This window comes from Symphalangus syndactylus, chromosome 6, assembly GCF_028878055.3.
Source record: "Symphalangus syndactylus isolate Jambi chromosome 6, NHGRI_mSymSyn1-v2.1_pri, whole genome shotgun sequence".
Taxonomy (NCBI): Eukaryota; Metazoa; Chordata; class Mammalia; order Primates; family Hylobatidae; genus Symphalangus; species Symphalangus syndactylus.
In genome coordinates this window covers 72,132,002-72,158,795 of record NC_072428.2, presented here as the reverse complement: position 1 = coordinate 72,158,795, position 26,794 = coordinate 72,132,002, and the positions used below count along the sequence as shown (strand labels likewise).

Sequence of the window (26,794 nt, the reverse complement as noted above, 5' to 3'; positions counted from 1 at the left end):
AGCCAGAGCAGAAAAGCGGAACACTCTCCAAACCAGAAGGCCTCTTCTACTCCAGAGTCTCCCTCTGCCCCCCAGGCTGGAGTGCAGTGGCGCCATCTCGGCTCACTGCAACCTCTGACTCCTGGGTTCCATTCCCCTACCTCAGCATCCCGAGTTGCGGGGATTATCGGCACCCGCCATCATGCCCGGCTGATGTTCGCATTTTTCGTTTGCATTTTAGACAGGATCGGGATCCCTCCTGTTTAAAAGTTCCACTGAATCTCCGCTCGTGAGTACAGCTGATCTGTGCACAATGGTTTCCACAGCATTTGCTTTTCGTAGCCACTGCAGGATTCACCTTCCGTATCTTCTCATCTCCTCTGAAAACCAGCTATACATTGGTAAACGGCTGATTCCTTTGGGGCAGTGTCCTTACAAGCTTTTCCTAAAACCTCAGTGACTTCTTTGTTATTCCGCCCGAGTTCACCATACATTTGATGTTTGTTCCTGCTGCAATTTTAGCGGAATTCATGTTGCTCTGATAGGAGTCCTTTTCAACCGATGTCTCATCCTTCTTAGTGCCTCAGTCTAGATCTAGTTCAGGAAGGTTCTAACAGGTTAGTGCAAGTTAATTTTAGTGCAAACAAATTGAAATCCATGCATAGACTTTCAGCATGTACATTTTCTATGAAGTTTTTGAAGACCCCGTGTGTTGAACGTTGCCCACGTCCTGGGAGAGAAGTGGTTGCGGTCCGCTTCCTGTCCTCAAGCTGCCCACGGTGGAGGAGTGCACAGAGCAGGGAAAGGCAAGCCCAGACAGATCCTGCCCACTAGCAGGCAGCAGCAGACGGCTGGCCCAGTCCCGGCTCCGTGGGGGTGCTGTGTGGGCCCGAGCAAGTTGAGCAACCTCCCTGAAACTCAATGTGCGGCTATGTGGCTCAGTTCCACTAGCCATTATGGTACTGCTGAGCAGGGACACTTAATCACCTCAGGAAAAGCAAGCTAGCTCCAAGGTTAGCAACCAGGAGTTCGGGTTGCTTCCATTAGCAGACCCTGAGCCCCCCCGCAAGCTGGAGTCTGGTGGAAGATGAGGTTCAGTGTGATTGGATGGAAGTAGCAACGTAATGAAGGACAAGTCCCACCCTCTCTCACAGAAGAGCCCTGTGCGTATATAAAGGCGGTGCGCCTCCGCGGCGGCACTCCTTGAAGCCGCCAGTTGGGAGAGGAGCAGAGCCACGCAGGTGCTCCCGAAGGCAGCGAGATGTTGCGAGCCACAGCTCCCTGCTGGTTCCCACCTGGCTATCCAGAAGCGAAGAAGGCGGCCGAGGAGGCGGCCCTCGAGGCTCCAGAATTCCCACTGCCCTCTCATCAGCCTGCCCAGAGCTTCGGGCTCTGGGTGCCCCAGATGCACAAGCGGGCCTCAGCATCTGTGGGGATCCAGACGGAGCCCGAGAATACGGGTCCGGCTGTGCCCCCTGCGTGGCCCGAGATGGTGACGGAGGCTTGGTGCTTCCCCGCGCAGCGGGGATCGGCCTGCTGCCTGCCAGCCGCCCCAAAGCTGGCAGAGAGACCCTCCGCAGTCCGCATCTCAGCCCCCAGGGAGAGGAAGAGGATCGCCCACTTTCACAGCCCTTGCTTGGCCACCGGTGCCACAGATGCCAAGAGAACCCGGGTGGCCAGCGGAAGCCAATGCTCCAATGGCTCCAAGGTCGGCAGACAGCCACGGAAGACGCGCAACAGGTCGGGGATGGCAGACAAGACCTCCACCACCATCAGCTCTAAGCGGATCGTCCGTCGTCCATCCTTAGCGCGTTTGAAGGAACCCATTATCCTCCGAAGGTCGGGGTGCCAAGTCCCCACCGTCATCCGCCGAGGCTATCTCCAACTGTTCACCAAAGAGTGTCTCAAGTTCTGCGCCTCCAAGCAGGAGGCCGAGGAGAAGGCGCTGAACGAGGAGAAGGCGGCCTACGACTGCAGCCCCAACAAGAACGTGTACCTGAACGTGGTCCTGAACACCCTCAAGAGGCTGAAGGGCCTGACCCCCAGCTCCATGCCCGGCCTCAGCAGGGCCGCCCTGTACAGCCGCCTCCAGGAGTTCCTGCTCACCCAGGACCAGCTCAAGGAGAACGGCTACCCCTTCCCGCACCCCGAGCAGCCCGGAGGCGCCGTCCTCTTCACTGGCCAGGGGAAGGGGCCCGGCGACTCCTCCTGCAGGGTCTGCTGCCGTTGTGGCACCGAGTACCTGGTGTCCTCCTCGGGCCGCTGTGTACGCGACCAGTTGTGTTATTATCACTGGGGGCGGGTCCGCTCGAGCCAAGTGGCTGGAGGCCGGGTTAGCCAGTACACCTGCTGTGCAGCGGCTCCTGGCTCCGTGGGCTGCCAGGTGGCAAAGCAGCACGTGCGGGACGGCCGCAAGGACAGCCTCGATGGCTTCGTGAAGACCTTGGAGAAAGAGTGTTCCACAGACGCTTATCCAGGGATCTACGCCTTGGACTGTGAGATGTGCTACACCACGCACGGCCTGGAGCTGACCCGCGTCACCGTGGTGGACGCCGACATGCGAGTGGTGTACGACACCTTCGTCAAGCCCGACAACGAGATCGTGGACTACAACACCAGGTTCTCCGGAGTGACCGAGGCCGACGTCGCCAACACGAGCATCACGTTGCCCAAAGTCCAAGCCATCCTGCTGAGCTTTTTCAGCGCCCAAACCATCCTCATCGGGCACAGCCTGGAGAGCGATCTGCTGGCCCTGAAGCTCATCCACAGCACCGTGGTGGACACGGCCGTGCTCTTCCCGCACTACCTGGGTTTCCCCTACAAGCGCTCCCTCAGGAATCTCGCGGCCGACTACCTGGGACACATCATCCAGGACAGCCAGGACGGGCACAACTCCAGCGAGGACGCAAACGCCTGCCTGCAGCTGGTGATGTGGAAGGTCCGACAGCGCGCCCAGATCCAGCGATGCCAGCGGTCCGCCTCTCCCGCCGCCCTGGCCTGTCCTTAGCCCCAGGCCGCTTCCAAAACCGCCCTCAATCCCGAGAGCTAACCCTGTCCACCTCGCCGCAAAGCCAAAGAAACGGGAGCAGACGGCGGCAGGACAGGGCCAAAAGCCGAGACTAACCCCGACCCCCGACTCCCAGCCCCCCGGAGTGCCTGCCGCGGGCCGTCGCTCCTGTCCCCATCCCTCTGCCCCTCCCGGACCTCCGTCCTTCCACCAATGGGCTCCCCGAGGCCCGAGCCCCCACTCCCAGTCCCCCGAGTCCCTGCCGCGGCCCCTCGCGCCTGGCCCCATCCCTCGGTCCCTCCCAGACCTCTGGCCTTCTACCACTCGCCTCCCCCAGCCCACCTGAACCTCCGCGGCTTCTGAGAACAAGGCGAACCCCCTGACCCAACAGCCTCCTGACAGTCTTCTGTCCTGGGCATCTTCCCCTTCTGTGGGGCTTTCTGAACCTCCCCACCCCCACCCGATTTTTCCCCCACCCCCCCTGGCAGGCGCCCAATCAATCTTGGTATGAATTTCAACATTGAAAAGAAAAATCCTTGAAAAGCAAAGCTGAAAGTCCTCAGCTTCTCAATGCGCGCTTAGCTGTTTTTCGGTAGAGCCACCACAGGGAGGTGGGTGAAGCACTTAGGCTCTAGAATTACACATCTGGGTTCACATTCAAATTCCACCACCTAGTAGCTTTGTAACACTGGACAAATAGCTTCTGCGCGCTTCTGGTTTTGGATCTCCAGCGTGTGATCAGGAGGTCATGGTGAGGAATGAACGAAGCAACACACGGGCAGCCTTAAAACGATGGCACACAGTAGGTGTTCAATAAAGGGTCCAAGTGGTTTCTTCCACCCAGACCAACCAACGACAATGTCCCAATCAGTCAGTCAACTTCCAACTGGGCTCCAGGAGAGAAGGAACCATCACGCCTCTCTAAATTCACGTTTCTCTTTTGAATCTGCAGTGAGAGATGACACACTAAGTAGCTAGTTTTGGTGGAGTGCCTGATTTGATAAATGTGCGTCTGGGGGGCGGGGTGGGTGTGTCTGTCTACATAACTAAATTAAACTGAGAATCAGAATGCTTTCATTACCATTAATTTACTTTGTGTGTATAAGCCCACACACCCATACATACACACACACTAACTGTTCCAGAACAAGGAGTTAGTGAACAGCAGGATGTCCACTCTGTCAGACACGTTTCGGGAAGCAATGAAATGGGACGTTTCTGATCGATTTTACCACTCCTCGAAGTTTATTTTCCTTTATGACTTAGACTCCTTCTGTGGAGATTTAACAAATACAAGTCTTTTTTATTGTATGTTATATCATTTAAGTTTTATAATGTATTTAAGTTTTCATTTTAAATAGACCAGTGAAATTTATATATATTTATGGTGTACAACGTGAGGCTTCATATATGTATACATTGTGGAATGACCAAATCAAGCTAATTAACACACTCGTTTCCTCGCATCCTGATTTTATTGTGATGAGAATACTTTGAAAATCTACTCCCACAGCTATTTTCAAGTAAGCAATACATAGTTATTCACTGTAGTCGCCGTGACGCTCAGTAGATCTCTAGAAATATTCCTGCCTGAAATTTGGTATCATTTGACTCACATCTCCCCACACCCTCCCCGGCACCTGCCTCGGGGAAACACCCTTCTGCTCTCTGCAGCTACGATTTCAACGATGTTACGTTCCTCGTATCAGTCAGGTCACGCATTATTCGAATTTTTGTGCTCGCTTTTTAAAAATTTATTATGTATTTATTTACTTTTGGAGACAGGGTCTCACTCTGTCAAGCAGGCTGGAGTACAGTGACACCAACACGGCTCACCACGGCCTCCACCTCCCGGGTTCAAGAGATCTTCCCACTTGAGTCTCCTGAGTAGCGAGGACTAAGGCGTCCAACACCACACCTGTCTAATGTTTGTTTTTTTTTGGTAGAGATGGGATTTCGCCACGTCGCCCAGTTTGATCTGCAACTCCTGGGCTGAAGTGCTCCACCTGCCTTGGACTCCCAAAGTGGTGGGATTACAGTCACGAGCCTCCGTGCCTGGCCTTTGCTTTATTTCACTCACTGTAACCTCCTGTAGACTCATTCATGTTGCAGATGATACGATTTCTTTAATTTGTGAGGCTTCATAGTATTCTATAGGGTATATAGGACTGTTTTAGTGTTGTTGTTTTGCTCTCTTTTGAGACAGCGTTTCGCTCTTGTCGCCCAGGTTGGGGTGCATTGGCTTGATATCGGCTCGCTAGATCCCCTGTCTCCCAGGTTCAAGTGAGTCTCCTACCTCAGCTGAGATCAGAAAGGCAGAATCTGCCTCCCGGGTTCAAGTGATTCTCCTCCCTCGGCTGAGATAAAGAGGCAGAATTACCATGCCCAGCTCACTTTGTGTCTCTGGTACAGACGGGGTCCCACCACGTTGGCCAGGCGGGTCTTGAACTCCTGACCTCAAATGATCAGCCATGCTTGGCCTCCCAGTGTACTGGCTTTACAGGTGTGAGCCACTGCGCCCTGGGCCTCATTGTGGTTTCAGTTTGCCACACTGGTCTGTAATGGGAGACTGGACGGACGAATTAGTTGGGCTGCAGGCCTCAACAGGCAATAAGGTAAACATCAGGAAATCAGCAATGTACTCAGAAGAGAATAGTTTTACAGCACCCAAGAGAAGTCAAACATCTGTAGTGGTCATAGAAATGTAATGAAAATGTAAGTGAGGCACTATTTAAATCACTACTTTTGTCAGAAACACTCTTCCCAATTCTGACAAAAGTGTGGTATTTTGAGGCAGCATTGAATTGATAAAATACGTATCTGAAATAGGTATTGATATATGTCAATTGTCACGGAAACCTTCGTGTCCTTGTATTGAGGCATCTCAAGCTTGCATAGTGTGTCTAAGTAAACTGCCCAAAAGAACCTGAATCAAATACACAAAGAGGTTATTTCCCCACTAGAATATTTTATTATATCTTAAGCTGTAGGGTGCGTGTGCCCAAAGAGCTCGCTTCTTCCATAGGTATCCATGTGCCATGCTGACCTGCTGCACCCAACATCCCATCATTTACGTTCGGTATTTCTCCCAATGCTATCCCTGACCCCGCCCTCCACCCCGTGACAGGCCCCAGTGTGTAACGTTCCCCACCCTGTGACCGAGTGTTCTCATTGTTCAATTCTCAACTGCGAGTGAGAACGCGGGGTGTTTGGTTTTCTGTCCTTGTGACAGTTTGCTCAGAATGATGGTTTCCGGCCCCGCCCATGTCCCTGCAAAGGACATGAACCTATCCTTTTTGGTGGCTGCATAGAAATCCTTGGTGTTTATGGGCCACATTGCCTTAATGCAGTCTATCATCGTCGATGGACAATTGGGTAGGGTTCCAAGTCATTGCATTCTGAATAGTGCTGCCGTAAACGTACGTGTGCATGTGTCTTTACCCTAGCATGATTTCTAAACCTTCGGGTGTATACCCGGTAATGGGGTCGCTGGGTCAAATGGTATGTCTACTTCTAGATCCTTGAGGAATGGCCACACTGTCTTCCACCGTGTTTGAACTAGTTTACACTCCCACCAACCTAGGCAAACAGGGTCTGGAATGCACCTCCAGCAAACTCCAACGGATCTGCAGCTGAGGGACCTGACTCTTAGAAGGAAAACCGATAAACAGAAAGGAATAGCATCAGCATCAGCAAAAAGGACATACACTCCATAACCCCATCGGCAGGTCACCAGCATCAATTAGCAAAGGTAGGGAAAACCGCAAAGATGGGGAGGAGCCAGAGCAGAAAAGCGGAACACTCTCCAAACCAGAAGGCCTCTTCTGCTCCAGAGTCTCGCTCTGCCCCCCAGGCTGGAGTGCAGTGGCGCCATCTCGGCTCACTGCAACCTCTGACTCCTGGGTTCCATTCCCCTACCTCAGCATCCCGAGTTGCGGGGATTATCGGCACCCGCCATCATGCCCGGCTGATGTTCGCATTTTTCGTTTGCATTTTAGACAGGATCGGGATCCCTCCTGTTTAAAAGTTCCACTGAATCTCCGCTCGTGAGTACAGCTGATCTGTGCACAATGGTTTCCACAGCATTTGCTTTTCGTAGCCACTGCAGGATTCACCTTCCGTATCTTCTCATCTCCTCTGAAAACCAGCTATACATTGGTAAACGGCTGATTCCTTTGGGGCAGTGTCCTTACAAGCTTTTCCTAAAACCTCAGTGACTTCTTTGTTATTCCGCCCGAGTTCACCATACATTTGATGTTTGTTCCTGCTGCAATTTTAGCGGAATTCATGTTGCTCTGATAGGAGTCCTTTTCAACCGATGTCTCATCCTTCTTAGTGCCTCAGTCTAGATCTAGTTCAGGAAGGTTCTAACAGGTTAGTGCAAGTTAATTTTAGTGCAAACAAATTGAAATCCATGCATAGACTTTCAGCATGTACATTTTCTATGAAGTTTTTGAAGACCCCGTGTGTTGAACGTTGCCCACGTCCTGGGAGAGAAGTGGTTGCGGTCCGCTTCCTGTCCTCAAGCTGCCCACGGTGGAGGAGTGCACAGAGCAGGGAAAGGCAAGCCCAGACAGATCCTGCCCACTAGCAGGCAGCAGCAGACGGCTGGCCCAGTCCCGGCTCCGTGGGGGTGCTGTGTGGGCCCGAGCAAGTTGAGCAACCTCCCTGAAACTCAATGTGCGGCTATGTGGCTCAGTTCCACTAGCCATTATGGTACTGCTGAGCAGGGACACTTAATCACCTCAGGAAAAGCAAGCTAGCTCCAAGGTTAGCAACCAGGAGTTCGGGTTGCTTCCATTAGCAGACCCTGAGCCCCCCCGCAAGCTGGAGTCTGGTGGAAGATGAGGTTCAGTGTGATTGGATGGAAGTAGCAACGTAATGAAGGACAAGTCCCACCCTCTCTCACAGAAGAGCCCTGTGCGTATATAAAGGCGGTGCGCCTCCGCGGCGGCACTCCTTGAAGCCGCCAGTTGGGAGAGGAGCAGAGCCACGCAGGTGCTCCCGAAGGCAGCGAGATGTTGCGAGCCACAGCTCCCTGCTGGTTCCCACCTGGCTATCCAGAAGCGAAGAAGGCGGCCGAGGAGGCGGCCCTCGAGGCTCCAGAATTCCCACTGCCCTCTCATCAGCCTGCCCAGAGCTTCGGGCTCTGGGTGCCCCAGATGCACAAGCGGGCCTCAGCATCTGTGGGGATCCAGACGGAGCCCGAGAATACGGGTCCGGCTGTGCCCCCTGCGTGGCCCGAGATGGTGACGGAGGCTTGGTGCTTCCCCGCGCAGCGGGGATCGGCCTGCTGCCTGCCAGCCGCCCCAAAGCTGGCAGAGAGACCCTCCGCAGTCCGCATCTCAGCCCCCAGGGAGAGGAAGAGGATCGCCCACCTTCACAGCCCTTGCTTGGCCACCGGTGCCACAGATGCCAAGAGAACCCGGGTGGCCAGCGGAAGCCAATGCTCCAATGGCTCCAAGGTCGGCAGACAGCCACGGAAGACGCGCAACAGGTCGGGGATGGCAGACAAGACCTCCACCACCATCAGCTCTAAGCGGATCGTCCGTCGTCCATCCTTAGCGCGTTTGAAGGAACCCATTATCCTCCGAAGGTCGGGGTGCCAAGTCCCCACCGTCATCCGCCGAGGCTATCTCCAACTGTTCACCAAAGAGTGTCTCAAGTTCTGCGCCTCCAAGCAGGAGGCCGAGGAGAAGGCGCTGAACGAGGAGAAGGCGGCCTACGACTGCAGCCCCAACAAGAACGTGTACCTGAACGTGGTCCTGAACACCCTCAAGAGGCTGAAGGGCCTGACCCCCAGCTCCATGCCCGGCCTCAGCAGGGCCGCCCTGTACAGCCGCCTCCAGGAGTTCCTGCTCACCCAGGACCAGCTCAAGGAGAACGGCTACCCCTTCCCGCACCCCGAGCAGCCCGGAGGCGCCGTCCTCTTCACTGGCCAGGGGAAGGGGCCCGGCGACTCCTCCTGCAGGGTCTGCTGCCGTTGTGGCACCGAGTACCTGGTGTCCTCCTCGGGCCGCTGTGTACGCGACCAGTTGTGTTATTATCACTGGGGGCGGGTCCGCTCGAGCCAAGTGGCTGGAGGCCGGGTTAGCCAGTACACCTGCTGTGCAGCGGCTCCTGGCTCCGTGGGCTGCCAGGTGGCAAAGCAGCACGTGCGGGACGGCCGCAAGGACAGCCTCGATGGCTTCGTGAAGACCTTGGAGAAAGAGTGTTCCACAGACGCTTATCCAGGGATCTACGCCTTGGACTGTGAGATGTGCTACACCACGCACGGCCTGGAGCTGACCCGCGTCACCGTGGTGGACGCCGACATGCGAGTGGTGTACGACACCTTCGTCAAGCCCGACAACGAGATCGTGGACTACAACACCAGGTTCTCCGGAGTGACCGAGGCCGACGTCGCCAACACGAGCATCACGTTGCCCAAAGTCCAAGCCATCCTGCTGAGCTTTTTCAGCGCCCAAACCATCCTCATCGGGCACAGCCTGGAGAGCGATCTGCTGGCCCTGAAGCTCATCCACAGCACCGTGGTGGACACGGCCGTGCTCTTCCCGCACTACCTGGGTTTCCCCTACAAGCGCTCCCTCAGGAATCTCGCGGCCGACTACCTGGGACACATCATCCAGGACAGCCAGGACGGGCACAACTCCAGCGAGGACGCAAACGCCTGCCTGCAGCTGGTGATGTGGAAGGTCCGACAGCGCGCCCAGATCCAGCGATGCCACCGGTCCGCCTCTCCCGCCGCCCTGGCCTGTCCTTAGCCCCAGGCCGCTTCCAAAACCGCCCTCAATCCCGAGAGCTAACCCTGTCCACCTCGCCGCAAAGCCAAAGAAACGGGAGCAGCCGGCGGCAGGACAGGGCCAAAAGCCGAGACTAACCCCGACCCCCGACTCCCAGCCCCCCGGAGTGCCTGCCGCGGGCCGTCGCTCCTGTCCCCATCCCTCTGCCCCTCCCGGACCTCCGTCCTTCCACCAATGGGCTCCCCGAGGCCCGAGCCCCCACTCCCAGTCCCCCGAGTCCCTGCCGCGGCCCCTCGCGCCTGGCCCCATCCCTCGGTCCCTCCCAGACCTCTGGCCTTCTACCACTCGCCTCCCCCAGCCCACCTGAACCTCCGCGGCTTCTGAGAACAAGGCGAACCCCCTGACCCAACAGCCTCCTGACAGTCTTCTGTCCTGGGCATCTTCCCCTTCTGTGGGGCTTTCTGAACCTCCCCACCCCCACCCGATTTTTCCCCCACCCCCCCTGGCAGGCGCCCAATCAATCTTGGTATGAATTTCAACATTGAAAAGAAAAATCCTTGAAAAGCAAAGCTGAAAGTCCTCAGCTTCTCAATGCGCGCTTAGCTGTTTTTCGGTAGAGCCACCACAGGGAGGTGGGTGAAGCACTTAGGCTCTAGAATTACACATCTGGGTTCACATTCAAATTCCACCACCTAGTAGCTTTGTAACACTGGACAAATAGCTTCTGCGCGCTTCTGGTTTTGGATCTCCAGCGTGTGATCAGGAGGTCATGGTGAGGAATGAACGAAGCAACACACGGGCAGCCTTAAAACGATGGCACACAGTAGGTGTTCAATAAAGGGTCCAAGTGGTTTCTTCCACCCAGACCAACCAACGACAATGTCCCAATCAGTCAGTCAACTTCCAACTGGGCTCCAGGAGAGAAGGAACCATCACGCCTCTCTAAATTCACGTTTCTCTTTTGAATCTGCAGTGAGAGATGACACACTAAGTAGCTAGTTTTGGTGGAGTGCCTGATTTGATAAATGTGCGTCTGGGGGGCGGGGTGGGTGTGTCTGTCTACATAACTAAATTAAACTGAGAATCAGAATGCTTTCATTACCATTAATTTACTTTGTGTGTATAAGCCCACACACCCATACATACACACACACTAACTGTTCCAGAACAAGGAGTTAGTGAACAGCAGGATGTCCACTCTGTCAGACACGTTTCGGGAAGCAATGAAATGGGACGTTTCTGATCGATTTTACCACTCCTCGAAGTTTATTTTCCTTTATGACTTAGACTCCTTCTGTGGAGATTTAACAAATACAAGTCTTTTTTATTGTATGTTATATCATTTAAGTTTTATAATGTATTTAAGTTTTCATTTTAAATAGACCAGTGAAATTTATATATATTTATGGTGTACAACGTGAGGCTTCATATATGTATACATTGTGGAATGACCAAATCAAGCTAATTAACACACTCGTTTCCTCGCATCCTGATTTTATTGTGATGAGAATACTTTGAAAATCTACTCCCACAGCTATTTTCAAGTAAGCAATACATAGTTATTCACTGTAGTCGCCGTGACGCTCAGTAGATCTCTAGAAATATTCCTGCCTGAAATTTGGTATCATTTGACTCACATCTCCCCACACCCTCCCCGGCACCTGCCTCGGGGAAACACCCTTCTGCTCTCTGCAGCTACGATTTCAACGATGTTACGTTCCTCGTATCAGTCAGGTCACGCATTATTCGAATTTTTGTGCTCGCTTTTTAAAAATTTATTATGTATTTATTTACTTTTGGAGACAGGGTCTCACTCTGTCAAGCAGGCTGGAGTACAGTGACACCAACACGGCTCACCACGGCCTCCACCTCCCGGGTTCAAGAGATCTTCCCACTTGAGTCTCCTGAGTAGCGAGGACTAAGGCGTCCAACACCACACCTGTCTAATGTTTGTTTTTTTTTGGTAGAGATGGGATTTCGCCACGTCGCCCAGTTTGATCTGCAACTCCTGGGCTGAAGTGCTCCACCTGCCTTGGACTCCCAAAGTGGTGGGATTACAGTCACGAGCCTCCGTGCCTGGCCTTTGCTTTATTTCACTCACTGTAACCTCCTGTAGACTCATTCATGTTGCAGATGATACGATTTCTTTAATTTGTGAGGCTTCATAGTATTCTATAGGGTATATAGGACTGTTTTAGTGTTGTTGTTTTGCTCTCTTTTGAGACAGCGTTTCGCTCTTGTCGCCCAGGTTGGGGTGCATTGGCTTGATATCGGCTCGCTAGATCCCCTGTCTCCCAGGTTCAAGTGAGTCTCCTACCTCAGCTGAGATCAGAAAGGCAGAATCTGCCTCCCGGGTTCAAGTGATTCTCCTCCCTCGGCTGAGATAAAGAGGCAGAATTACCATGCCCAGCTCACTTTGTGTCTCTGGTACAGACGGGGTCCCACCACGTTGGCCAGGCGGGTCTTGAACTCCTGACCTCAAATGATCAGCCATGCTTGGCCTCCCAGTGTACTGGCTTTACAGGTGTGAGCCACTGCGCCCTGGGCCTCATTGTGGTTTCAGTTTGCCACACTGGTCTGTAATGGGAGACTGGACGGACGAATTAGTTGGGCTGCAGGCCTCAACAGGCAATAAGGTAAACATCAGGAAATCAGCAATGTACTCAGAAGAGAATAGTTTTACAGCACCCAAGAGAAGTCAAACATCTGTAGTGGTCATAGAAATGTAATGAAAATGTAAGTGAGGCACTATTTAAATCACTACTTTTGTCAGAAACACTCTTCCCAATTCTGACAAAAGTGTGGTATTTTGAGGCAGCATTGAATTGATAAAATACGTATCTGAAATAGGTATTGATATATGTCAATTGTCACGGAAACCTTCGTGTCCTTGTATTGAGGCATCTCAAGCTTGCATAGTGTGTCTAAGTAAACTGCCCAAAAGAACCTGAATCAAATACACAAAGAGGTTATTTCCCCACTAGAATATTTTATTATATCTTAAGCTGTAGGGTGCGTGTGCCCAAAGAGCTCGCTTCTTCCATAGGTATCCATGTGCCATGCTGACCTGCTGCACCCAACATCCCATCATTTACGTTCGGTATTTCTCCCAATGCTATCCCTGACCCCGCCCTCCACCCCGTGACAGGCCCCAGTGTGTAACGTTCCCCACCCTGTGACCGAGTGTTCTCATTGTTCAATTCTCAACTGCGAGTGAGAACGCGGGGTGTTTGGTTTTCTGTCCTTGTGACAGTTTGCTCAGAATGATGGTTTCCGGCCCCGCCCATGTCCCTGCAAAGGACATGAACCTATCCTTTTTGGTGGCTGCATAGAAATCCTTGGTGTTTATGGGCCACATTGCCTTAATGCAGTCTATCATCGTCGATGGACAATTGGGTAGGGTTCCAAGTCATTGCATTCTGAATAGTGCTGCCGTAAACGTACGTGTGCATGTGTCTTTACCCTAGCATGATTTCTAAACCTTCGGGTGTATACCCGGTAATGGGGTCGCTGGGTCAAATGGTATGTCTACTTCTAGATCCTTGAGGAATGGCCACACTGTCTTCCACCGTGTTTGAACTAGTTTACACTCCCACCAACCTAGGCAAACAGGGTCTGGAATGCACCTCCAGCAAACTCCAACGGATCTGCAGCTGAGGGACCTGACTCTTAGAAGGAAAACCGATAAACAGAAAGGAATAGCATCAGCATCAGCAAAAAGGACATACACTCCATAACCCCATCGGCAGGTCACCAGCATCAATTAGCAAAGGTAGGGAAAACCGCAAAGATGGGGAGGAGCCAGAGCAGAAAAGCGGAACACTCTCCAAACCAGAAGGCCTCTTCTGCTCCAGAGTCTCGCTCTGCCCCCCAGGCTGGAGTGCAGTGGCGCCATCTCGGCTCACTGCAACCTCTGACTCCTGGGTTCCATTCCCCTACCTCAGCATCCCGAGTTGCGGGGATTATCGGCACCCGCCATCATGCCCGGCTGATGTTCGCATTTTTCGTTTGCATTTTAGACAGGATCGGGATCCCTCCTGTTTAAAAGTTCCACTGAATCTCCGCTCGTGAGTACAGCTGATCTGTGCACAATGGTTTCCACAGCATTTGCTTTTCGTAGCCACTGCAGGATTCACCTTCCGTATCTTCTCATCTCCTCTGAAAACCAGCTATACATTGGTAAACGGCTGATTCCTTTGGGGCAGTGTCCTTACAAGCTTTTCCTAAAACCTCAGTGACTTCTTTGTTATTCCGCCCGAGTTCACCATACATTTGATGTTTGTTCCTGCTGCAATTTTAGCGGAATTCATGTTGCTCTGATAGGAGTCCTTTTCAACCGATGTCTCATCCTTCTTAGTGCCTCAGTCTAGATCTAGTTCAGGAAGGTTCTAACAGGTTAGTGCAAGTTAATTTTAGTGCAAACAAATTGAAATCCATGCATAGACTTTCAGCATGTACATTTTCTATGAAGTTTTTGAAGACCCCGTGTGTTGAACGTTGCCCACGTCCTGGGAGAGAAGTGGTTGCGGTCCGCTTCCTGTCCTCAAGCTGCCCACGGTGGAGGAGTGCACAGAGCAGGGAAAGGCAAGCCCAGACAGATCCTGCCCACTAGCAGGCAGCAGCAGACGGCTGGCCCAGTCCCGGCTCCGTGGGGGTGCTGTGTGGGCCCGAGCAAGTTGAGCAACCTCCCTGAAACTCAATGTGCGGCTATGTGGCTCAGTTCCACTAGCCATTATGGTACTGCTGAGCAGGGACACTTAATCACCTCAGGAAAAGCAAGCTAGCTCCAAGGTTAGCAACCAGGAGTTCGGGTTGCTTCCATTAGCAGACCCTGAGCCCCCCCGCAAGCTGGAGTCTGGTGGAAGATGAGGTTCAGTGTGATTGGATGGAAGTAGCAACGTAATGAAGGACAAGTCCCACCCTCTCTCACAGAAGAGCCCTGTGCGTATATAAAGGCGGTGCGCCTCCGCGGCGGCACTCCTTGAAGCCGCCAGTTGGGAGAGGAGCAGAGCCACGCAGGTGCTCCCGAAGGCAGCGAGATGTTGCGAGCCACAGCTCCCTGCTGGTTCCCACCTGGCTATCCAGAAGCGAAGAAGGCGGCCGAGGAGGCGGCCCTCGAGGCTCCAGAATTCCCACTGCCCTCTCATCAGCCTGCCCAGAGCTTCGGGCTCTGGGTGCCCCAGATGCACAAGCGGGCCTCAGCATCTGTGGGGATCCAGACGGAGCCCGAGAATACGGGTCCGGCTGTGCCCCCTGCGTGGCCCGAGATGGTGACGGAGGCTTGGTGCTTCCCCGCGCAGCGGGGATCGGCCTGCTGCCTGCCAGCCGCCCCAAAGCTGGCAGAGAGACCCTCCGCAGTCCGCATCTCAGCCCCCAGGGAGAGGAAGAGGATCGCCCACCTTCACAGCCCTTGCTTGGCCACCGGTGCCACAGATGCCAAGAGAACCCGGGTGGCCAGCGGAAGCCAATGCTCCAATGGCTCCAAGGTCGGCAGACAGCCACGGAAGACGCGCAACAGGTCGGGGATGGCAGACAAGACCTCCACCACCATCAGCTCTAAGCGGATCGTCCGTCGTCCATCCTTAGCGCGTTTGAAGGAACCCATTATCCTCCGAAGCTCGGGGTGCCAAGTCCCCACCGTCATCCGCCGAGGCTATCTCCAACTGTTCACCAAAGAGTGTCTCAAGTTCTGCGCCTCCAAGCAGGAGGCCGAGGAGAAGGCGCTGAACGAGGAGAAGGCGGCCTACGACTGCAGCCCCAACAAGAACGTGTACCTGAACGTGGTCCTGAACACCCTCAAGAGGCTGAAGGGCCTGACCCCCAGCTCCATGCCCGGCCTCAGCAGGGCCGCCCTGTACAGCCGCCTCCAGGAGTTCCTGCTCACCCAGGACCAGCTCAAGGAGAACGGCTACCCCTTCCCGCACCCCGAGCAGCCCGGAGGCGCCGTCCTCTTCACTGGCCAGGGGAAGGGGCCCGGCGACTCCTCCTGCAGGGTCTGCTGCCGTTGTGGCACCGAGTACCTGGTGTCCTCCTCGGGCCGCTGTGTACGCGACCAGTTGTGTTATTGTCACTGGGGGCGGGTCCGCTCGAGCCAAGTGGCTGGAGGCCGGGTTAGCCAGTACACCTGCTGTGCAGCGGCTCCTGGCTCCGTGGGCTGCCAGGTGGCAAAGCAGCACGTGCGGGACGGCCGCAAGGACAGCCTCGATGGCTTCGTGAAGACCTTGGAGAAAGAGTGTTCCACAGACGCTTATCCAGGGATCTACGCCTTGGACTGTGAGATGTGCTACACCACGCACGGCCTGGAGCTGACCCGCGTCACCGTGGTGGACGCCGACATGCGAGTGGTGTACGACACCTTCGTCAAGCCCGACAACGAGATCGTGGACTACAACACCAGGTTCTCCGGAGTGACCGAGGCCGACGTCGCCAACACGAGCATCACGTTGCCCAAAGTCCAAGCCATCCTGCTGAGCTTTTTCAGCGCCCAAACCATCCTCATCGGGCACAGCCTGGAGAGCGATCTGCTGGCCCTGAAGCTCATCCACAGCACCGTGGTGGACACCGCCGTGCTCTTCCCGCACTACCTGGGTTTCCCCTACAAGCGCTCCCTCAGGAATCTCGCGGCCGACTACCTGGGACACATCATCCAGGACAGCCAGGACGGGCACAACTCCAGCGAGGACGCAAACGCCTGCCTGCAGCTGGTGATGTGGAAGGTCCGACAGCGCGCCCAGATCCAGCGATGCCAGCGGTCCGCCTCTCCCGCCGCCCTGGCCTGTCCTTAGCCCCAGGCCGCTTCCAAAACCGCCCTCAATCCCGAGAGCTAACCCTGTCCACCTCGCCGCAAAGCCAAAGAAACGGGAGCAGCCGGCGGCAGGACAGGGCCAAAAGCCGAGACTAACCCCGACCCCCGACTCCCAGTCCCCCGGAGTGCCTGCCGCGGGCCGTCGCTCCTGTCCCCATCCCTCTGCCCCTCCCGGACCTCCGTCCTTCCACCAATGGGCTCCCCGAGGCCCGAGCCCCCACTCCCAGTCCCCCGAGTCCCTGCCGCGGCCCCTCGCGCCTGGCCCCATCCCTCGGTCCCTCCCAGACCTCTGGCCTTCTACCACTCGCCTCCCCCAGCCCACCTAAACCTCCGCGGCTTCTGAGAACAAGGCGAACCCCCTGACCCAACAGCCTCCTGACAGTCTTCTGTGCTGGGCATCTTCCCCTTCTGTGGGGCTTTCTGAACCTCCCCACCCCTACCCGATTTTTCCCCCGCCCCCCCTTGCAGGCGACCAATCAATCTTGGTATGAATTTCAACATTGAAAAGAAAAATCATTGAAAAGCAAAGCTGAAAGTCCTCAGCTTCTCAATGCGCGCTTAGCTGTTTTTCGGTAGAGCCACCACGGGGAGGTGGGTGAAGCACTTAGGCTCTAGAATTACACATCTGGGTTCACATTCAAATTCCACCACTTAGTAGCTTTGTAACACTGGACAAATAGCTTCTGCGCGCTTCTGGTTTTTGATCTCCAGCGTGTGATCAGGAGGTCATGGTGAGGAATGAACGAAGCAACACACGGGCAGCCTTAAAACGATGGCACACAGTAGGTGTTCAATAAAGGGTCCAAGTGGTTTCTTCCACCCAGACCAACCAACGACAATGTCCCAATCAGTCAGTCAACTTCCAACTGGGCTCCAAGAGAGAACGAACCATCACGCCTCCCTAAATTCACGTTTCGCTTTTGAATCTGCAGTGAGAGATGACACACTAAGTAGCTAGTTTTGGTGGAGTGCCAGATTTGATAAACGTGCGTCTGGGGGGCGGGGTGGGTGTGTCTGTCTACATAACTAAATTAAACTGAGAATCAGAATGCTTTCATTACCATTAATTTACTTTGTGTGTATAAGCCCACACACCCATACATACACGCACACTAACTGTTCCAGAACAAGGAGTTAGTGAACAGCAGGATGTCCACTCTGTCAGACACGTTTCGGGAAGCAATGAAATGGGACGTTTCTGATTGATTTTACCACTCCTCGAAGTTTATTTTCCTTTATGACTTAGACTCCTTCTGTGGAGATTTAACAAATACAAGTCTTTTTTATTGTATGTTATATCATTTAAGTTTTATAATGTATTTAAGTTTTCATTTTAAATAGACCAGTGAAAATTATATATATTTATGGTGTACAACGTGAGGCTTCATATATGTATACATTGTGGAATGACCAAATCAAGCTAATTAACACACTCGTTTCCTCACATCCTGATTTTATGGTGATGAGAATACTTTGAAAATCTACTCCCACAGCTATTTTCAAGTAAGCAATACATAGTTATTCACTGTAGTCGCCGTGACGCTCAGTAGATCTCTAGAAATATTCCTGCCTGAAATTTGGTATCATTTGACTCACATCTCCCCACACCCTCCCCGGCACCTGCCTCGGGGAAACACCCTTCTGCTCTCTGCAGCTACGATTTCAACGATGTTACGTTCCTCGTATCAGTCAGGTCACGCATTATTCGAATTTTTGTGCTCGCTTTTTAAAAATTTATTATGTATTTATTTACTTTTGGAGACAGGGTCTCACTCTGTCAAGCAGGCTGGAGTACAGTGACACCAACACGGCTCACCACGGCCTCCACCTCCCGGGTTCAAGAGATCTTCCCACTTGAGTCTCCTGAGTAGCGAGGACTAAGGCGTCCAACACCACACCTGTCTAATGTTTGTTTTTTTTGGTAGAGATGGGATTTCACCACGTCGCCCAGTTTGATCTCCAACTCCTGGGCTGAAGTGCTCCACCTGCCTTGGACTCCCAAAGTGGTGGGATTACAGTCACGAGCCTCCGTGCCTGGCCTTTGCTGTATTTCACTCACTGTAACCTCCTGTAGACTCATTCATGTTGCAGATGATACGATTTCTTTAATTTGTGAGGCTTCATAGTATTCTATAGGGTATATAGAACTGTTTTAGTGTTGTTGTTTTGCTCTCTTTTGAGACAGCGTTTCGCTCTTGTCGCCCAGGTTGGGGTGCATTGGCTTGATATCGGCTCGCTAGATCCCCTGTCTCCCAGGTTCAAGTGAGTCTCCTACCTCAGCTGAGATCAGAAAGGCAGAATCTGCCTCCCGGGTTCAAGTGATTCTCCTCCCTCGGCTGAGATAAAGAGGCAGAATTACCATGCCCAGCTCACTTTGTGTCTCTGGTACAGACGGGGTCCCACCACGTTGGCCAGGCGGGTCTTGAACTCCTGACCTCAAATGATCAGCCATGCTTGGCCTCCCAGTGTACTGGCTTTACAGGTGTGAGCCACTGCGCCCTGGGCCTCATTGTGGTTTCAGTTTGCCACACTGGTCTGTAATGGGAGACTGGACGAATTAATTGGGCTGCGGGCCTCAACAGGCAATAAGGTAAACATCAGGAAATCAGCAATGTACTCAGAAGAGAATAGTTTTACAGCACCCAAGAGAAGTCAAACATCTGTAGTGGTCATAGAAATGTAATGAAAATGTAAGTGAGGCACTATTTAAATCACTACTTCTGTCAGAAACACTCTTCCCAATTCTGACAAAAGTGTGGTATTTTGAGGCAGCATTGAATTGATAAAATACGTATCTGAAATAGGTATTGATATATGTCAATTGTCACGGAAACCTTCGTGTCCTTGTATTGAGGCATCTCAAGCTTGCATAGTGTGTCTAAGTAAACTGCCCAAAAGAACCTGAATCAAATACACAAAGAGGTTATTTCCCCACTAGAATATTTTATTATATCTTAAGCTGTAGGGTGCGTGTGCCCAAAGAGCTCGCTTCTTCCATAGGTATCCATGTGCCATGCTGACCTGCTGCACCCAACATCCCATCATTTACGTTCGGTATTTCTCCCAATGCTATCCCTGACCCCGCCCTCCACCCCGTGACAGGCCCCAGTGTGTAACGTTCCCCACCCTGTGACCGAGTGTTCTCATTGTTCAATTCTCAACTGCGAGTGAGAACGCGGGGTGTTTGGTTTTCTGTCCTTGTGACAGTTTGCTCAGAATGATGGTTTCCGGCCCCGCCCATGTCCCTGCAAAGGACATGAACCTATCCTTTTTGGTGGCTGCATAGAAATCCTTGGTGTTTATGGGCCACATTGCCTTAATGCAGTCTATCATCGTCGATGGACAATTGGGTAGGGTTCCAAGTCATTGCATTCTGAATAGTGCTGCCATAAACGTACGTGTGCATGTGTCTTTACCCTAGCATGATTTCTAAACCTTCGGGTGTATACCCGGTAATGGGGTCGCTGGGTCAAATGGTATGTCTACTTCTAGATCCTTGAGGAATGGCCACACTGTCTTCCACCGTGTTTGAACTAGTTTACACTCCCACCAACCTAGGCAAACAGGGTCTGGAATGCACCTCCAGCAAACTCCAACGGATCTGCAGCTGAGGGACCTGACTCTTAGAAGGAAAACCGATAAACAGAAAGGAATAGCATCAGCATCAGCAAAAAGGACATACACTCCATAACCCCATCGGCAGGTCACCAGCATCAATTAGCAAAGGTAGGGAAAACCGCAAAGATGGGGAGGAGCCAGAGCAGAAAAGCGGAACACTCTCCAAACCAGAAGGCCTCTTCTGCTCCAGAGTCTCGCTCTGCCCCCCAGGCTGGAGTGCAGTGGCGCCATCTCGGCTCACTGCAACCTCTGACTCCTGGGTTCCATTCCCCTACCTCAGCATCCCGAGTTGCGGGGATTATCGGCACCCGCCATCATGCCCGGCTGATGTTCGCATTTTTCGTTTGCATTTTAGACAGGATCGGGATCCCTCCTGTTTAAAAGTTCCACTGAATCTCTGCTCGTGAGTACAGCTGATCTGTGCACAATGGTTTCCACAGCATTTGCTTTTCGTAGCCACTGCAGGATTCACCTTCCGTATCTTCTCATCTCCTCTGAAAACCAGCTATACATTGGTAAACGGCTGATTCCTTGGGGGCAGTGTCCTTACAAGCTTTTCCTAAAACCTCAGTGACTTCTTTGTTACTCCGCCCGAGTTCACCATACATTTGATGTTTGTTCCTGCTGCAATTTTAGCGGAATTCATGTTGCTCTGATAGGAGTCCTTTTCAACCGATGTCTCATCCTTCTTAGTGCCTCAGTCTAGATCTAGTTCAGGAAGGTTCTAACAGGTTAGTGCAAGTTAATTTTAGTGCAAACAAATTGAAATCCATGCATAGACTTTCAGCATGTACATTTTCTATGAAGTTTTTGAAGACCCCCTGTGTTGAACGTTGCCCACGTCCTGGGAGAGAAGTGGTTGCGGTCCGCTTCCTGTCCTCAAGCTGCCCACGGTGGAGGAGTGCACAGAGCAGGGAAAGGCAAGCCCAGACAGATCCTGCCCACTAGCAGGCAGCAGCAGACGGCTGGCCCAGTCCCGGCTCCGTGGGGGTGCTGTGTGGGCCCGAGCAAGTTGAGCAACCTCCCTGAAACTCAATGTGCGGCTATGTGGCTCAGTTCCACTAGCCATTATGGTACTGCTGAGCAGGGACACTTAATCACCTCAGGAAAAGCAAGCTAGCTCCAAGGTTAGCAACCAGGAGTTCGGGTTGCTTCCATTAGCAGACCCTGAGCCCCCCCGCAAGCTGGAGTCTGGTGGAAGATGAGGTTCAGTGTGATTGGATGGAAGTAGCAACGTAATGAAGGACAAGTCCCACCCTCTCTCACAGAAGAGCCCTGTGCGTATATAAAGGCGGTGCGCCTCCGCGGCGGCACTCCTTGAAGCCGCCAGTTGGGAGAGGAGCAGAGCCACGCAGGTGCTCCCGAAGGCAGCGAGATGTTGCGAGCCACAGCTCCCTGCTGGTTCCCACCTGGCTATCCAGAAGCGAAGAAGGCGGCCGAGGAGGCGGCCCTCGAGGCTCCAGAATTCCCACTGCCCTCTCATCAGCCTGCCCAGAGCTTCGGGCTCCGGGTGCCCCAGATGTACAAGCGGGCCTCAGCATCTGTGGGGATCCAGACGGAGCCCGAGAATACGGGTCCGGCTGTGCCCCCTGCGTGGCCCGAGATGGTGACGGAGGCTTGGTGCTTCCCCGCGCAGCGGGGATCGGCCTGCTGCCTGCCAGCCGCCCCAAAGCTGGCAGAGAGACCCTCCGCAGTCCGCATCTCAGCCCCCAGGGAGAGGAAGAGGATCGCCCACTTTCACAGCCCTTGCTTGGCCACCGGTGCCACAGCTGCCAAGAGAACCCGGGTGGCCAGCGGAAGCCAACGCTCCAATGGCTCCAAGGTCGGCAGACAGCCACGGAAGACGCGCAACAGGTCGGGGATGGCAGACAAGACCTCCACCACCATCAGCTCTAAGCGGATCGTCCGTCGTCCATCCTTAGCGCGTTTGAAGGAACCCATTATCCTCCGAAGCTCGGGGTGCCAAGTCCCCACCGTCATCCGCCGAGGCTATCTCCAACTGTTCACCAAAGAGTGTCTCAAGTTCTGCGCCTCCAAGCAGGAGGCCGAGGAGAAGGCGCTGAACGAGGAGAAGGCGGCCTACGACTGCAGCCCCAACAAGAACGTGTACCTGAACGTGGTCCTGAACACCCTCAAGAGGCTGAAGGGCCTGACCCCCAGCTCCATGCCCGGCCTCAGCAGGGCCGCCCTGTACAGCCGCCTCCAGGAGTTCCTGCTCACCCAGGACCAGCTCAAGGAGAACGGCTACCCCTTCCCGCACCCCGAGCAGCCCGGAGGCGCCGTCCTCTTCACTGGCCAGGGGAAGGGGCCCGGCGACTCCTCCTGCAGGGTCTGCTGCCGTTGTGGCACCGAGTACCTGGTGTCCTCCTCGGGCCGCTGTGTACGCGACCAGTTGTGTTATTATCACTGGGGGCGGGTCCGCTCGAGCCAAGTGGCTGGAGGCCGGGTTAGCCAGTACACCTGCTGTGCAGCGGCTCCTGGCTCCGTGGGCTGCCAGGTGGCAAAGCAGCACGTGCGGGACGGCCGCAAGGACAGCCTCGATGGCTTCGTGAAGACCTCGGAGAAAGAGTGTTCCACAGACGCTTATCCAGGGATCTACGCCTTGGACTGTGAGATGTGCTACACCACGCACGGCCTGGAGCTGACCCGCGTCACCGTGGTGGACGCCGACATGCGAGTGGTGTACGACACCTTCGTCAAGCCCGACAACGAGATCGTGGACTACAACACCAGGTTCTCCGGAGTGACCGAGGCCGACGTCGCCAACACGAGCATCACGTTGCCCAAAGTCCAAGCCATCCTGCTGAGCTTTTTCAGCGCCCAAACCATCCTCATCGGGCACAGCCTGGAGAGCGATCTGCTGGCCCTGAAGCTCATCCACAGCACCGTGGTGGACACGGCCGTGCTCTTCCCGCACTACCTGGGTTTCCCCTACAAGCGCTCCCTCAGGAATCTCGCGGCCGACTACCTGGGACACATCATCCAGGACAGCCAGGACGGGCACAACTCCAGCGAGGACGCAAACGCCTGCCTGCAGCTGGTGATGTGGAAGGTCCGACAGCGCGCCCAGATCCAGCGATGCCAGCGGTCCGCCTCTCCCGCCGCCCTGGCCTGTCCTTAGCCCCAGGCCGCTTCCAAAACCGCCCTCAATCCCGAGAGCTAACCCTGTCCACCTCGCCGCAAAGCCAAAGAAACGGGAGCAGCCGGCGGCAGGACAGGGCCAAAAGCCGAGACTAACCCCGACCCCCGACTCCCAGTCCCCCGGAGTGCCTGCCGCGGGCCGTCGCTCCTGTCCCCATCCCTCTGCCCCTCCCGGACCTCCGTCCTTCCACCAATGGGCTCCCCGAGGCCCGAGCCCCCACTCCCAGTCCCCCGAGTCCCTGCCGCGGCCCCTCGCGCCTGGCCCCATCCCTCGGTCCCTCCCAGACCTCTGGCCTTCTACCACTCGCCTCCCCCAGCCCACCTAAACCTCCGCGGCTTCTGAGAACAAGGCGAACCCCCTGACCCAACAGCCTCCTGACAGTCTTCTGTGCTGGGCATCTTCCCCTTCTGTGGGGCTTTCTGAACCTCCCCACCCCCACCCGATTTTTCCCCCGCCCCCCCTTGCAGGCGACCAATCAATCTTGGTATGAATTTCAACATTGAAAAGAAAAATCATTGAAAAGCAAAGCTGAAAGTCCTCAGCTTCTCAATGCGCGCTTAGCTGTTTTTCGGTAGAGCCACCACGGGGAGGTGGGTGAAGCACTTAGGCTCTAGAATTACACATCTGGGTTCACATTCAAATTCCACCACTTAGTAGCTTTGTAACACTGGACAAATAGCTTCTGCGCGCTTCTGGTTTTTGATCTCCAGCGTGTGATCAGGAGGTCATGGTGAGGAATGAACGAAGCAACACACGGGCAGCCTTAAAACGATGGCACACAGTAGGTGTTCAATAAAGGGTCCAAGTGGTTTCTTCCACCCAGACCAACCAACGACAATGTCCCAATCAGTCAGTCAACTTCCAACTGGGCTCCAAGAGAGAACGAACCATCACGCCTCCCTAAATTCACGTTTCGCTTTTGAATCTGCAGTGAGAGATGACACACTAAGTAGCTAGTTTTGGTGGAGTGCCAGATTTGATAAACGTGCGTCTGGGGGGCGGGGTGGGTGTGTCTGTCTACATAACTAAATTAAACTGAGAATCAGAATGCTTTCATTACCATTAATTTACTTTGTGTGTATAAGCCCACACACCCATACATACACGCACACTAACTGTTCCAGAACAAGGAGTTAGTGAACAGCAGGATGTCCACTCTGTCAGACACGTTTCGGGAAGCAATGAAATGGGACGTTTCTGATTGATTTTACCACTCCTCGAAGTTTATTTTCCTTTATGACTTAGACTCCTTCTGTGGAGATTTAACAAATACAAGTCTTTTTTATTGTATGTTATATCATTTAAGTTTTATAATGTATTTAAGTTTTCATTTTAAATAGACCAGTGAAAATTATATATATTTATGGTGTACAACGTGAGGCTTCATATATGTATACATTGTGGAATGACCAAATCAAGCTAATTAACACACTCGTTTCCTCACATCCTGATTTTATGGTGATGAGAATACTTTGAAAATCTACTCCCACAGCTATTTTCAAGTAAGCAATACATAGTTATTCACTGTAGTCGCCGTGACGCTCAGTAGATCTCTAGAAATATTCCTGCCTGAAATTTGGTATCATTTGACTCACATCTCCCCACACCCTCCCCGGCACCTGCCTCGGGGAAACACCCTTCTGCTCTCTGCAGCTACGATTTCAACGATGTTACGTTCCTCGTATCAGTCAGGTCACGCATTATTCGAATTTTTGTGCTCGCTTTTTAAAAATTTATTATGTATTTATTTACTTTTGGAGACAGGGTCTCACTCTGTCAAGCAGGCTGGAGTACAGTGACACCAACACGGCTCACCACGGCCTCCACCTCCCGGGTTCAAGAGATCTTCCCACTTGAGTCTCCTGAGTAGCGAGGACTAAGGCGTCCAACACCACACCTGTCTAATGTTTGTTTTTTTTGGTAGAGATGGGATTTCACCACGTCGCCCAGTTTGATCTCCAACTCCTGGGCTGAAGTGCTCCACCTGCCTTGGACTCCCAAAGTGGTGGGATTACAGTCACGAGCCTCCGTGCCTGGCCTTTGCTGTATTTCACTCACTGTAACCTCCTGTAGACTCATTCATGTTGCAGATGATACGATTTCTTTAATTTGTGAGGCTTCATAGTATTCTATAGGGTATATAGAACTGTTTTAGTGTTGTTGTTTTGCTCTCTTTTGAGACAGCGTTTCGCTCTTGTCGCCCAGGTTGGGGTGCATTGGCTTGATATCGGCTCGCTAGATCCCCTGTCTCCCAGGTTCAAGTGAGTCTCCTACCTCAGCTGAGATCAGAAAGGCAGAATCTGCCTCCCGGGTTCAAGTGATTCTCCTCCCTCGGCTGAGATAAAGAGGCAGAATTACCATGCCCAGCTCACTTTGTGTCTCTGGTACAGACGGGGTCCCACCACGTTGGCCAGGCGGGTCTTGAACTCCTGACCTCAAATGATCAGCCATGCTTGGCCTCCCAGTGTACTGGCTTTACAGGTGTGAGCCACTGCGCCCTGGGCCTCATTGTGGTTTCAGTTTGCCACACTGGTCTGTAATGGGAGACTGGACGAATTAATTGGGCTGCGGGCCTCAACAGGCAATAAGGTAAACATCAGGAAATCAGCAATGTACTCAGAAGAGAATAGTTTTACAGCACCCAAGAGAAGTCAAACATCTGTAGTGGTCATAGAAATGTAATGAAAATGTAAGTGAGGCACTATTTAAATCACTACTTCTGTCAGAAACACTCTTCCCAATTCTGACAAAAGTGTGGTATTTTGAGGCAGCATTGAATTGATAAAATACGTATCTGAAATAGGTATTGATATATGTCAATTGTCACGGAAACCTTCGTGTCCTTGTATTGAGGCATCTCAAGCTTGCATAGTGTGTCTAAGTAAACTGCCCAAAAGAACCTGAATCAAATACACAAAGAGGTTATTTCCCCACTAGAATATTTTATTATATCTTAAGCTGTAGGGTGCGTGTGCCCAAAGAGCTCGCTTCTTCCATAGGTATCCATGTGCCATGCTGACCTGCTGCACCCAACATCCCATCATTTACGTTCGGTATTTCTCCCAATGCTATCCCTGACCCCGCCCTCCACCCCGTGACAGGCCCCAGTGTGTAACGTTCCCCACCCTGTGACCGAGTGTTCTCATTGTTCAATTCTCAACTGCGAGTGAGAACGCGGGGTGTTTGGTTTTCTGTCCTTGTGACAGTTTGCTCAGAATGATGGTTTCCGGCCCCGCCCATGTCCCTGCAAAGGACATGAACCTATCCTTTTTGGTGGCTGCATAGAAATCCTTGGTGTTTATGGGCCACATTGCCTTAATGCAGTCTATCATCGTCGATGGACAATTGGGTAGGGTTCCAAGTCATTGCATTCTGAATAGTGCTGCCATAAACGTACGTGTGCATGTGTCTTTACCCTAGCATGATTTCTAAACCTTCGGGTGTATACCCGGTAATGGGGTCGCTGGGTCAAATGGTATGTCTACTTCTAGATCCTTGAG

General features: G+C 53.2%; 2 protein-coding genes and 1 pseudogene across 2 annotated transcripts; all 3 read left to right on the top strand.

Annotated features, from left to right (window-relative positions):
* Positions 1 to 2,029: 2,029 nt before the first annotated feature.
* On the top strand, positions 2,030 to 2,986 carry LOC129484127 (exonuclease GOR). Its single transcript, XM_055281515.1, has one exon. It carries the CDS (start codon positions 2,030 to 2,032, stop codon positions 2,984 to 2,986), a length of 957 nt encoding a protein of 318 aa, XP_055137490.1.
* Positions 2,987 to 7,989: 5,003 nt separating this feature from the next.
* Positions 7,990 to 9,867, top strand: LOC129483966 (exonuclease GOR-like). The gene has a single exon (XM_055281376.2). It carries the CDS (start codon positions 8,005 to 8,007, stop codon positions 9,748 to 9,750), a length of 1,746 nt encoding a protein of 581 aa, XP_055137351.1. The 5' UTR covers positions 7,990 to 8,004; the 3' UTR covers positions 9,751 to 9,867.
* A 12,161-nt stretch (positions 9,868 to 22,028) lies between these two features.
* LOC129484085 (exonuclease GOR-like) lies at positions 22,029 to 23,591 on the top strand (annotated as a pseudogene).
* Positions 23,592 to 26,794: the final 3,203 nt, after the last annotated feature.